The sequence below is a fragment of the Rhizopus microsporus genome (genome assembly GCF_002708625.1).
Source record: "Rhizopus microsporus ATCC 52813 unplaced genomic scaffold scaffold_17, whole genome shotgun sequence".
NCBI classification, from domain to species: Eukaryota; Fungi; Mucoromycota; class Mucoromycetes; order Mucorales; family Rhizopodaceae; genus Rhizopus; species Rhizopus microsporus.
Window position 1 is genome coordinate 408,622 of NW_019671932.1, and position 12,525 is coordinate 421,146.

The following is a 12,525-nucleotide window of genomic DNA, read 5'->3' on the forward strand; positions in this document are numbered from 1 at the left end:
TCTTTCGAAAGGCCATTCACTTTTCCTTTCAAGAAAAAAAAACTACTCATTAGAATGCTTGTTTGGGCCTCTAGCAGATGTTTATTTTGTTTCATTGTTGTACTGATGTATCAAACCATCCTTTTAGGCAATGATTGAAAAAAAGGGGGCCAGCATTGAGTATTACAAGTCAAACCGAATATCAAAGACATGTACTGCTTTCAAACAAGATAAACATTGACATGATGTATAATCCCAAGGTAAGTTTATCAATGCAACACGTGAGTAACCTGAGGTAATACGCGTGTTGGACGCATGAGATCGTTTTAAGATCAAAGTTGCACATAATTTCCTAATTACTCTTTACTTTCCTAGTTACAAATGAAAGTGAATCAAGAAGTAGTTCAGTATCATAGTCATTCTAGTCACATTAGGTAGCCATGTCGTATTTAAACTATAAGAAACATTTATTACTTCACCCTTTAAATTAAGCCAATCTACATTGTCTGTCGGAAAATAAGTGACTGTAACATCAAAGAAAAGTCTAGATCGAAAGGGTGATCTCTTTCATCATTCAAATAAGCCTTTGTTCATCTTGACAACAAAGTGGCTTTGTAACAGTAAAACCTATAAACAAAATGGATGGTATTCTTGAATGTTCTTGTCATTATGCGGTAACAAAATAAGAGCGGAATATAATTAACGTTTAAACATTCATCCTTGTATCATTCATAACTTTAAACACTTGTCTTATTTAGAAATTTTATTTATTGTTCTTTATGACCCCATGAACAAAGTATATTACACTAATAATAATGACAAGTCAGTAACTAAATACTTGTAGAAAAATTAAACTATATGTTACTTTTGACTGACGGTTAAAGAGGCCTTTTTTTTTTCTTTTGCTTTAGAGTGGTTTATTTATTTCGCAACTTTTCACTAAAAAGCTATTGTCCAACATTCCACTAATAATCATCCTCAGCTGCGATCATGCTGTAGTGGGCACTGTTTAAGGTGGTGAAAGTCTACATCTTGAACTGTACATCCTTTTCTTTACAAAACACTTGCATAAGGAGAACAGTCAACAATATCGATTTTACTCCAATTAAAACTTGAAAGCTTGGGTTTAGTGCATCATAGTTTGTCTAAAGTGCCCTATACCGAATATGGCTTTACAAGTTTAAAGGGATCGGCTATGGTTTAGGGGGAAATGGAAAATATTACTTAAGAATAGACAAAACATTCAAAGTATCATACACTGAATTAACATTGAAGTTGCTAATAGGTCAAAGCTATTGAGAGCTTATAGGAGAAGCCCTTGCAGCAGATAAAGCTTCCAAATGCGGTAGATGGAGTTTATATTTCCAGTAGCTTCTACCAAAAGGTTGTAAAGAATGTGCCTCACTCTATTTTTATATCGTACGATTGGTTATTAAAAGGTGCTTTAGATCTAGCAGAATCTACAATCGCACGATCTCAAAAAAAGTTATCCCTCTTCAATGCTTTATCACATAAATCAGTGGTGATTAGCTCTTTGTTTCCATGACAAAAGAATGAGAGCATAGGGGCTATTTGTATATCCCTTCCTTTATCAATTAAATAAGAGAGAGACATTGTCTCGATCGCTCAATTCGAAAGCTAGGAATAATTTAAACATGTTGATTATACCAGGGAATCGTCTAGAGAAAGATGACTAATTATATCATATTTGAGTCTTTTTTATTATGTCACTATGAATTCTTTGCTAGGCAAATAGTGTTCCATCACCTTTAAGAAATTCATGACAAAATGAAAGCTTTATCCAAGAAACTGTAGTTTATGTATTAGTTTCTACAGCAACATAGGTTACTTGGTTCCGCTGTTGTCAACAACAACGCTTGATTGACCGCTTCGAAGTTTCATGCATGAAGGATCAGAATATATGCGTCGGCGCGTGATTGTGTTACGTTTCTCAAGTTGTCTCAATTTGTGGCATTAAACATCATCTGTAGCAGGAATACAAAGTTATCAAAAGCAATCATACACAGGACATCTTGTTTTTTATGCGTGCTTAGTTGAAAAGAGACAAGGAAAATAAAAGGGAGAAAGAAAAGAGAGATGGGATTGATTCAATTATACTCAGGACCTCAATCGGATAAACATCACCCTTATTCTTTCTTCTATCCATATTAGACTATTCCGTATACACAAATGGATTTCAGCTTGTAACAACCCTGGGGATGTAACATCTAATCTGTCATACTTCACAGAAAATCAGAAACAAAGATCATGGGCCCTTTTCGGAGTGCCACGACGTTGTAGGCCTAGCGTTATATAGCAAAAGGTACTACTGTCGGTCATTCAACCCAAAAGATCAATGTAACAATATAGTTTTAATTGTTTTATAAAAACTCTATTCTTTTCTCTCTTTCCTTTTTCTTTCTCATCTTTTCTGTTCACAGACGGCGCTGACTGTTTAAAGCTAAAAATATGTATCAATCCCCCGTTTCAGAAGACAAATACTTTAGCTACAGCAGTGCTGATACCTTTCCATTCGGCAAATTTGCTGATCAACACTATCATGTCCCTGAGAAACCCAGTCATCAGACAAGTGATTCGTCAACATCATCACCACCTACTGCTGAACCATCTCCTTGTTTCAGTGATAGAGAATGCCTAGAACAGCCGGAGTCAGAAATGGAAAAAAGTCCAAGCAACTTTAATTCGAAAAGGTAAAACTTTGTGACGTTAGCACCAATGTAAAAGCGCACAGACTTACCTCTTACCTTTTTTAGGCGTGTCTCCTTGAGCAAGGCAGAACGTAGAGCTGAGCATAATGCAATTGAACGTGCCCGAAGAGAATGCCTGAATTCAAAGTTTCAACAATTAGCAGACGTGCTACCTAATCTCCAAAATCATCGAAGGCCATCCAAAGGGCAGATTGTTGAAAAGGCACTAGACTGGGTCAAACAAAACTTGACAAAGGAAGAGCGGTACCAGTATCAAATCATGCAGCTTCAAAATGAGAATAGGCGTCTGATGGCTCATATTGCCATGAACCAGCATAAACCAAGTATGATAACTCCTACTGCATCTGTCTCAACTCCAGTTACTTCTTTTGCACGAAACAATTGTTTTGATACTCCCGTCAAGCAATCTATATCAGGAAGCTCATCTACTCAGCAGCTGTATACTCGCAAGACCGGCAAACTTTATTACACATCCACAGAACAAATGGACATGGCATCCTATTCTACAGCCTCTATGAATAACTGGACGCAGACCAGCTTCTCGAACACCGATGAAAGGGCTTTAGATTACATATTTTCCCTTCAGTTTACAGCGCCGCAAAAGGAAGAATGCGGAGATAGCAAGTGCCCATCAGATCAGTGTCAGGGCGGTATCAATGACTCTGAATTGACCGTTGACGGTGGTAAGTGTCATTCGGAATCTTTTTTTTATTCATTAATATTTATTTCCAATGCCTATAGTGTATCGCAATCCCGAATTATACCCTTCGCCTTGGATCAAAAATCAACAAGAAGCTTCCTACCCGTATCATCTTAAAAGCCCATCAAACTCAGTTTATTATCATCCCCCATATTCATCCTAGACTCCTTTATCCACCCTTTTCTTTATACATGTCAACCGTACGTTCTACCTTAATTGCTCTTTTTTTTCGTTTACATTGCTCTGAATAATTAAAGTAGTGTGTTTTGAAACTATAAAAGATCAGTGCGCTATGAAACAGAGAAATATGGAGGTAGGACGTTGCATGTACATATCATTCCATGTTGTGTGTTTATAGAAATGCCTTGCAAATCACTGGTAGCATAGTGGTATCAAGTCCGGACTTGCTACTCCGAGAATTTTTTACTGTTCTCATCAGAAATGATTTAAACTAATGTAATAGCGCATGAAATGACATGAGCGGCGTTTTATCTTTTGTCTTTATGACGGATATTCTTTGCATTATTTCTCCCTTTTTTCCAAAAAAAGGTAATCGCGCTTTTGGCTTTATAATACACTGTATACGTGGAAGTGGCACATTATTTAGTGTATTGTGACAATCTTTAGCAGAATAAAACATTGTATCAATAAAACAAAGAAAATTCTTTCACAAGCTCTCTATCATTCTTTTTTTCCTTATAAAAAAGACAATAGTCACTTGAGATGAGGGTTGACAGCTATAGTGCGACTATGGGCCAGTAATAAACAGCTGGTCAAAGCATTATCAGGTGATTATCCACAGAAATGCGTGTGTATGACAGACCTCCCTTTGTTCTTCAATAATCTCATTGTGTTGAGTTACACTATTGAATATGAAAATGACCACGGCAAAGCAAAGTAGCATCAAAACGTGTCTTTCCCTAAAAATAGATTTTTCCATTTCTCACAAAAAGGAATATTTTTCTTCTACCGAAAATTAAGTCAGAGCCCCACTTTCAAACCAGATTTTGTATTTTGTGTAAAGTTGCATCAAAAAGAAGAACTACTTTTTCTTGATATACCTCTGTATGAAAAGCTAAGACTTCGGTTATGAAACATTCTATGGTTCTGCCCCTCTCTTTGATCATACACGCTACATTCAGTAACTGGAAATAATGTGAATTTCTTCATTTACTACATGTTCCTTTAGTGTTCTTTTCTCTCCGCGGGAATCTCTTTTTTTTCTTTTTTTGTAAAAAGCGCCGATCAGAAAAAGACACACACATACAGACATATACACGCTGATCGGTTTAAGATAAGAGTCGGTTTTTCTTATAAGGCTCAAGTGAGGGCCGTATATGGCTCTTTTCAGCTACTAAATTTCAAAAAAGAGATATAAACTGTCGCAAAAGAGATATCTTTTTCAATTGATTCAGAGACATGAAGCATATCCTGAGTGCATATTCAAGAAGAACATAGATGCAAGAATGGTCTTCCATATCATATTAGTAATCTAAAAAGAGCATAATGGGAAATTTTACAAAAATGTACAATATCCGAGATACACCCCGCTCGTAATCATGCTGCAAAATATCATAGCGTTATTGGAGCGGTCCAACCTTATTAAAAAAAAAGAGACTAATGGCTTAGATTTACTAGTACAGCCATTACTCTACACAAATATATATGAACCATACAATTCAAGGAATAAAACGACTTGTGAAAGGGAAGGAAAGAAAAACTTGCAAGTTAAACTATTTTACTTTATATCCTGGCATTTGTTCACTTCAAGCTGTACATTATGATCAAGAAGCTTTTTCATAAATGTTTGGGTTTAGCCTTTGGTCGCTTAATCGGTTTCGATAGAGCCTGTTTCAATGGTAGCTTAGAGTAAGGTTTAGTATTCGACATTCCTCGATATTTTTGGAGAAAGAGATAGAAAGGAAGAGTGACTCATTTCATGATCCAAAGACTCTCAACTATGCTTCACGCTGGAAAATAAACCGAGACTTTGATGTTATTCAATCTATTTACGTTTATGCTATTCCATTTAGCAGAGGAGTGCAGACTCCTATTTTTATTAATGAAAAGTAGCGAACGTTGAGTCGTTAATGGTGCCAGAGCTCTTTATACTGTTTACATAATCTAAATTCTTATTATCGTCACGGCTATTCCATGTGTATGCTTGAAAGGTATTGTGCAAACTATCCGGACTAACAATAGGAAACGTTCCAACTAGCCATTTTGATTGATTCCAATGATATTCTTGGTACTTATAACTCTGTCTATTTTAGCAGCCGATAGCTCTTGCTGTTGCTCAGACGGCATGTATGTTTCCATGGTGATGGAAAATACAGGCACAGTGGGTAACGTCAATAATGGTGACGATAGAGTGTTATTTGTTGATTGTTTGGCATCACCTGTTTCATCTGTGTGATTTTTTCTGTACGGTCCTCTCTTCTTCCTTTTTCGCTCTTTTCGAATTGAGCCTTTACATGTATTGACTAGATTGTACTTGATACATCTCTGAGAGGCTCTTCCATCATCACATTTTTTACACGCTTTCTTACAGTTGACTTCATTAAAAAAAAAAAAGAATGAGTCAAAGTTCGTTTAAAAGAAAAGCGTACTGCAAGCGTTCTTGACTTGTGAACGTTTTAACTTCAAAGGTTTGTTTGTCATTGAGTTCTGCTTGACTTTTGTCGTGCTGTGGCAGTCTTGGTATGCTTGCATAAATTACAAGATATAGAGACTGTATTTTTTTAACATAGTATTTCTTTATGCCTCATGACTTACATTTTAAAAAAGGAGACAATAAAAAGAAAGAAAGGGAAATCATACATGCTCTTTATAACAGTAAGGAAAGAAGATAATAATAAGCCTTCATTTCTTGAATCGGGAACTCAGCAGCATGTAATGATGAAACTAGTGGAACCATTGAAATCACATCATATGTCAACATTCATATTTAATTCTTTCCAACTTTAAACCTGAGAATATTACACTTATACAAGGGTTGTTATTAGTCCTATTGTCATTATTATACTTATTGTTGATGCTTATAATAAGAACAATAAGAGTCAATAACCAACAGTTGCTATTCTAAATTGATAGATGAGAAGCAGGGTAAGGTAATATATTCTGACTATGGATCATAAGTAACTAGGCTGAAGATGTACAGATCAAGCGACATGGAGATAAGCAGGATATGATACACTTTTCTGTTTTCAAAAAAAAGTCTCAAAAGCTAATATATACAAGGTCACTCGCGAACGTTATTTCATCAAAGTTAAAAATACAATAAAATGCTTAAAGTTTTCGAGAGCAATAGAAAGGCATTAGAATAGGTAAACTAGCAACATGTTCAGTCTTTTTTTTCCCTCTTGGATTGAGAGCATCAAAAGTCTATATTTCTCTCTTCTAAATTTTAATTCTATGCTACAAATCTTGAGACAAAGGCAAAGATTTCATTCCTCGAAGGTGCATTGGAAGGTACAACGTGACTATGTATAAGATCAGTATTTTCTTTTTTGTGTAAATATCTTATTTACCCTCCATTATGTCGAATAACATTGGGCTCAACACATTGATCAACCAAAGTCTGCTGCATTTCTGGCGTAATCAAGCTATCTTCCATGCCGATCATGTGTAGTGTTGGTGTATTTATCTTGTGTGTCCAAAAGTCTTGTGTAGCCTTTTGACTCGAAGGCTTAAAGCCAGCAGCAAGCATGGCAAATCTAAAATTGGGGTGATTAAGATCCTTAAAGAGCGGTAAATTACTGCGATTCTCAAGTCCAACAAGCATGACTGCAGCAAGACATGCTCCCTGAGAAAATCCAAAGATGCCATCAAAGGGTCCCTTTTGACCAATTATTATTATTATTATTATTATTTTAATAAATTGTACCTCTTTTTGCATAAAATCCTTTAAGTAAGCAACAGACTCTTTGAATCCTCGATAATATCCATCTTCTGTAAGGTTTTTATCGTCATTCTTGTAAGGATGCCACCAAGCAAATGGTTTTGCCTCTAATTAACTCTATGTCAAGTTTTAAAGTGTCAAATTAATTGCTAAGTACCTTCAGGAGCATTTTCATCCGCAGCTGCTTCTCTGTGGGCTTCTGAAGTATATTGAGGATCAACTGTCATCTGTGGTGCAGTAACGTAGACTAGAAGATAGTGAGCTTATGTTGTAATAGGCCAAGTTCATATTACCCATGTCGGCGATCTTGTCAAGTTTCTTTCTAATTACTGAAGTCTTTTTACGAAATACAGTTGCATTTTGCACCATTCCATGAAGACAAAGTATACGAAGTTTTTTAGTTTCTGTCATTTCAAAAGTGAATAAAAAGAGTGAAAGATAGAGTTTTGATAACTACAAGTGTATATAGTAAGCGGAATAAATATTTTCACAGATATTTAAAATGATAAAGCTCTTTTATTTAGTATCAATAATTCATTTTAATCATACAGATATAGTCACTTCAGTGACAGAGAACACTAGTAGTAATAATCAGTACATGAGAACCTTGCTCTTTCTCCTTCTCCCTTTCTCTCTATCTCGTAAGATCTGGTGTCTTTATTAAATTATACTCCGATTAAATTTAACAAACGTCACGATTACTCCATTCAAATTTTTTCTTTGTTTGCCCCTCTTTTTTATTTTTTCCTAGTAAAATCATGTCTACTACAACATCACTATTTCAAATATTACCTTCACAGCCTACATTTAATAATACACAACAACAACAACAACAACAACAAAATACGACACAGAATAATGAACAAAAAGGGCAATTACTCAACCAGCCGCCTTCGTTATTTAATCTTGGGCAGTCTCAAAGCTTTGCTGTAGACAAACAACAACAACAACAACAACCATATGTGCCAAAGAAAGAGTTGATACATACAGCTCCCATATTTTTTGTTAGTAGTCAAAAAGAAGAAAAAAAAAAGCAAACAATGGAACCTGTATTGACAAGATCTGGTTCTATTTCTCTTAATTACGGAGATAGACGACTTTCAAATATTCTTTCTGATGTAATTCAACTCAAAAGAAATAGAATTGATAAACTAATGTTATTTATAGTCAAAAACAAGTCAGACGGGATCAAATGTTGGTAAAAAGTAAGAATGATATGAATTATAATGAAAATATATACTCATTCTTTTATTATAGAAGAATACTATTGGAAGTACCAGACCCTTCTCGTGGATTGTTTGGAGACGGCAATGTGTATAAGCGTAATAAAGGTAGATATGATAATATTGATTCATACAAGTAGCTGATTCATATATTAGTGGATGATTTAAAAAAGAAGACAATGAAAGAAGCGTGAGTATAAAACAAGCTGTATATGTTTCTATTCGGACTAAAGGCAAATTATGTTTACTAGGATACCCTCAACGAGCTCATCAACCATCAGAGTTTATGGTTTCCCTACTCATTTATTTAATGATTTGAAACAGTACTTTGAAAAATATGGCAACGTGACTGAATGTAAACGATCTTTGGCAGATTGGGTTTTGGTGACATTTGAAAATAATGCAGCTGCAACACAGGCACTCAAGGAAAATAATACAGAAATATATGGTTACCCAGTTCGAATCATACCTCATATCGAACCATCCACGACTATTCGACAGGGAGTCATCACTTTAGAAGAATCAGAGGGCATATTCAAACAAGAGAAACCAAAAGAACTTGGACATGGTAAAGAGGGTATCACAGCATTTGATGGACGTACGATTGCAGATGAGGAATATTTGATGAAGCCAGTTGATAATAGTATCACTGCAAAGCTTAAAGAAATCTTTTTTGGATGGTAATAAATCTATTTTTTGAACCTGTCTTTTTTTTTCTTTATCTTTTGATTCAGCCAATCATTTTTATTTAGTCAATGACTTAGTTTGACGATCCAGTGATTGTCACTTATCCTTCTAATTTCATTGGTTACTCCTTTTTGACTCACTTATATAAAACAAACACTAACAATCATGCTAGAAAGCACATACTTTCTCTCTTTCTTTCTCTATTTTTCTCTTCATCATGTCAACCACACAAGAGCAGCTCAAAAGTAAGAAAAGCTACCAAACGACCTTCATTGATCACTCATGTGTACAATAGTCAATTTCATATCTGGAGCTACTGGTCTTTCATTCTCATACGCATGTATGCATCCACTCGATACTATCAAAACACGAATTCAAGCAGCAGACCCTAATGTAGGCTGGCGTCAAGTTATCTTTTCTAAAGCAACTCTCAGAAGCCTCGGTAAAGGGTTCTTTGTTTCTGCCTTGGGTGCAGCTGGACAGGGCGGCGCTCGATTTAGCACATATGAATATTGTAAGGCAAAGATGTTGCCCAAAGAGAAAAATGGATGGACAATTCCTGTTACTGCCTTATCTGCTGTATTGGGTGATTTAGCTTCTAGCATCATTAAGGTACCAAGAGAGGTGATTACAGCAAAGTAAGTAAAGGACATTTCTCTCATATGTATACAAAAAATAACTAAATATATAATAGACTTCAAATCGACCATTATAAAACAAGGACTGGACAACGGCCTAATGCAGCCTATGTCATCCGTCAGACCCTTCTTGAAGATGGACCAAAAGGACTCTTTCGAGGGTTTTGGGCTATTGCTGCACGAGATTCACCCTTTATGATCATCTTGTTAGTGTCTTATGAAAACTTTAAAGCGTTCCATCATAGATCGGTACGTGAGACGCTTGAAAAGACAAGAGAGTATAGAAGAAAGCATCAAATTGTAGCCAGTACATCCTTTGAAGAACTAGAAGCAGATATACCTACTATGCGTAGTGTCATCTATGGCGGCGTCAGTGGGTTCATGGCCGGATACTTTACAACACCCATGGATGTGGTCCGTACGAGGGTCATTGCTCAAAAGAAGAATAATCATAACAAACCAATGACTGTATCCGAAATGACTCGATTCATGATTCGTACCCACTGGACTCACTCTCAAGCAAGTACAATGACAAAATCAAGAAATATCTATCATGCTTTCTTTGCTGGTGCAGTTCCAAGGAGCTTCTGGTGGTTTGGTATCTGTGGTATTTTCTTTCCTTCCTATGAGACGCTTAAATCCCTTATGAGCAGTCATTAATTGTTAGAGTATTTGATTTCTCAACCCTTGTATATAAATATGTAAAGAAACTATTTGCACACAATAGAAAATCAATTACACTTGTTGATTACCCATCTTTTTTATTATGTAAAAAGACAATATTTAATACATAAAAAGAACTTTATATTTTTGATAGAAGAGACCCAATTTTTATTTTATTTCTTTCAATTTGCGAATAAAGTGTGTAAAGATGTCTATTAATAATAACGACAGTACGTTCTTTTCTCTCCCCTTTCCCCTTTTCCCATTATTCAACTTTTTATAAATGTTTGTCGACTAAATGATAAAAAAGTTCATTATGATCAAAATTACAGCAACCTGACAAAAGAACAATTTGAACTTTCAGAATCTATATCTAATTGGACAGAGGCCCAAAGAGCTGGTATATATGATTATTATTATTGAACTAAAGAGAGAATAAGTATAACTCCTTTCCTTAGAACTCACTTTTCACTTATTAACAACATTACCACCTTATCAAGTGACTCAGATTGTAGATCGTATATCTCCTTATATCTATAGAAACATCCTTTGCGCAAGTTTATGTTCAGAATATATTACGATAAACATGGCTAACTCTTTTTCTTTTTCTTTTGTAGCAATTACCCTATGAGATAGCCATCAACATATTAAGCTTTCTCGACACAAAAAGTCTCATTCAAGCATCTCAGGTCTCCAAAGGTTGGCATGCACTCTGTGAGGATTCAAATCTTTGGAAACGCTTATACGAAGCAGAAGGATGGCAATATAACCAACAAGAGATTGACGACTACTTAAACAAAGACAGTATACATCCTATACCCATTCAGCGCTCATCTTCACCATTTATTCCAAGAAAGAGCACGATGACGAATAGACTTTTAATGCAGTCAAAGGAAACGCACAAAGCTGACGAGAAACTAAAATATCATCATGATCCTGAGACCCATAAGCGTATGATCAACTGGAAAAGGCTCTACCAAAATCGATGGTTGATCGAGCAGAGATGGAAGAGAGGCAGCTGTGTGACACGGATGCTACCGACCGAGTCTACACCTGAATCAGAATTACATACCGGAGGTATTTATTGCACTCAGTTTGACAAGTCCAAGATCGTGACCGGTAGTCGAGATTGGTCCATCAAAGTGTGGGATGTAACGACAGGTAGATGTAAAAAGACCATACGCGTACACAACGGTAGCGTGCTTTGCTTGCAGTTTGATGATGAACATGTACTCAGTGGGAGCTCTGATACGACCGTGGCTCTCACGGATCTGGTGACAGGACAGGCCAAGCACGTCTTACGAGGACATTTTCACAGTGTTTTGGGTGTCAAATTTGTTGGAAAAACCAAGTTGGTGAGCTGCTCCAAGGACAGCTCTCTTCGACTGTGGGATAGAGCCACAGGAGAATGCTTGCGGTTACTGGACGGCCATGAAGCAGCCGTAAACGCGATACAGTGGCATGATAACCGAATCGTTTCTGCTTCAGGGGATCGAACAGTGAAAATATGGGATGTAGACAGTGGCGTCTGTTTACGAACTCTCAAGGGACACACCCGAGGTGTTGCTTGTGTCGAATTCGACGGTCATCGTATCGTTAGTGGATCTAGTGACGAGACTGTTAGGATCTGGGATGCTGAAAGTGGCGATTGTGTATTTACTCTCATGGGACACACTCAGCTTGTGAGAACACTACAATTTAATTCACAGCTGAATCGAATCATTAGCGGTTGTTATGATGGCCATCTCAAGTTGTGGGATCTAAAAGAGGGCAAACTACAAAAAAATTTGGGCCAAGCAACCGAGGGAAGGTATGTTCACTTTAAGCAGTTTCTTCTCACTTCCTGATTCTTTATCTTTATAGAATATTCAACATCAAGTTTGATTTCTCAAAAATCATGTGTTGTTCAAACCTAACAAGATTAGTCGTGTATGATTTTGCACATGGAATCGATACCAGCTTTTTGCAATAAAAAAGGCATTTATTCATTCATAAATATGTATAT

At 36.2% G+C, this 12,525-nt stretch overlaps 5 protein-coding genes across 5 annotated transcripts; 3 read left to right on the plus strand and 2 right to left on the minus strand.

The window, feature by feature from the left end:
* Positions 1 to 2,439: 2,439 nt before the first annotated feature.
* RHIMIDRAFT_263177 (uncharacterized protein) lies at positions 2,440 to 3,645 on the plus strand. Its single transcript, XM_023611649.1, has 3 exons — positions 2,440 to 2,690; positions 2,754 to 3,391; positions 3,450 to 3,645. Exons 1-3 carry the CDS (start codon positions 2,449 to 2,451, stop codon positions 3,569 to 3,571), a joined length of 1,002 nt encoding a protein of 333 aa, XP_023463271.1. The 5' UTR covers positions 2,440 to 2,448; the 3' UTR covers positions 3,572 to 3,645.
* Positions 3,646 to 5,451: 1,806 nt separating this feature from the next.
* Positions 5,452 to 6,183, minus strand: RHIMIDRAFT_49050 (uncharacterized protein). Its single transcript, XM_023615312.1, has 2 exons — positions 6,018 to 6,183; positions 5,452 to 5,963 (listed from the first exon to the last, which is right to left on the minus strand). Exons 1-2 carry the CDS (start codon positions 6,118 to 6,120, stop codon positions 5,623 to 5,625), a joined length of 444 nt encoding a protein of 147 aa, XP_023463272.1. The 5' UTR covers positions 6,121 to 6,183; the 3' UTR covers positions 5,452 to 5,622.
* A 239-nt stretch (positions 6,184 to 6,422) lies between these two features.
* RHIMIDRAFT_294391 (FSH1-domain-containing protein) lies at positions 6,423 to 7,797 on the minus strand. Its single transcript, XM_023614081.1, has 5 exons — positions 7,603 to 7,797; positions 7,467 to 7,556; positions 7,295 to 7,416; positions 6,939 to 7,246; positions 6,423 to 6,890 (listed from the first exon to the last, which is right to left on the minus strand). The coding sequence occupies exons 1-5, from the start codon at positions 7,718 to 7,720 to the stop codon at positions 6,821 to 6,823; spliced, it is 708 nt and encodes a 235-aa protein (XP_023463273.1). The 5' UTR covers positions 7,721 to 7,797; the 3' UTR covers positions 6,423 to 6,820.
* Positions 7,798 to 8,246: 449 nt separating this feature from the next.
* RHIMIDRAFT_263182 (uncharacterized protein) lies at positions 8,247 to 9,237 on the plus strand. Its single transcript, XM_023611650.1, has 5 exons — positions 8,247 to 8,427; positions 8,477 to 8,514; positions 8,567 to 8,640; positions 8,689 to 8,722; positions 8,784 to 9,237. Exons 1-5 carry the CDS (start codon positions 8,350 to 8,352, stop codon positions 9,214 to 9,216), a joined length of 657 nt encoding a protein of 218 aa, XP_023463274.1. The 5' UTR covers positions 8,247 to 8,349; the 3' UTR covers positions 9,217 to 9,237.
* Positions 9,238 to 9,306: 69 nt separating this feature from the next.
* Positions 9,307 to 12,492, plus strand: RHIMIDRAFT_294393 (WD40 repeat-like protein; the record flags this gene model as incomplete). The annotated part of the gene is made up of 7 exons (XM_023614082.1): positions 9,307 to 9,464; positions 9,515 to 9,857; positions 9,914 to 10,464; positions 10,831 to 10,920; positions 10,979 to 11,031; positions 11,138 to 12,330; positions 12,384 to 12,492. The coding sequence occupies exons 1-7, from the start codon at positions 9,437 to 9,439 to the stop codon at positions 12,490 to 12,492; spliced, it is 2,367 nt and encodes a 788-aa protein (XP_023463275.1). The 5' UTR covers positions 9,307 to 9,436.
* Between the last annotated feature and the right edge of the window lie 33 nt (positions 12,493 to 12,525).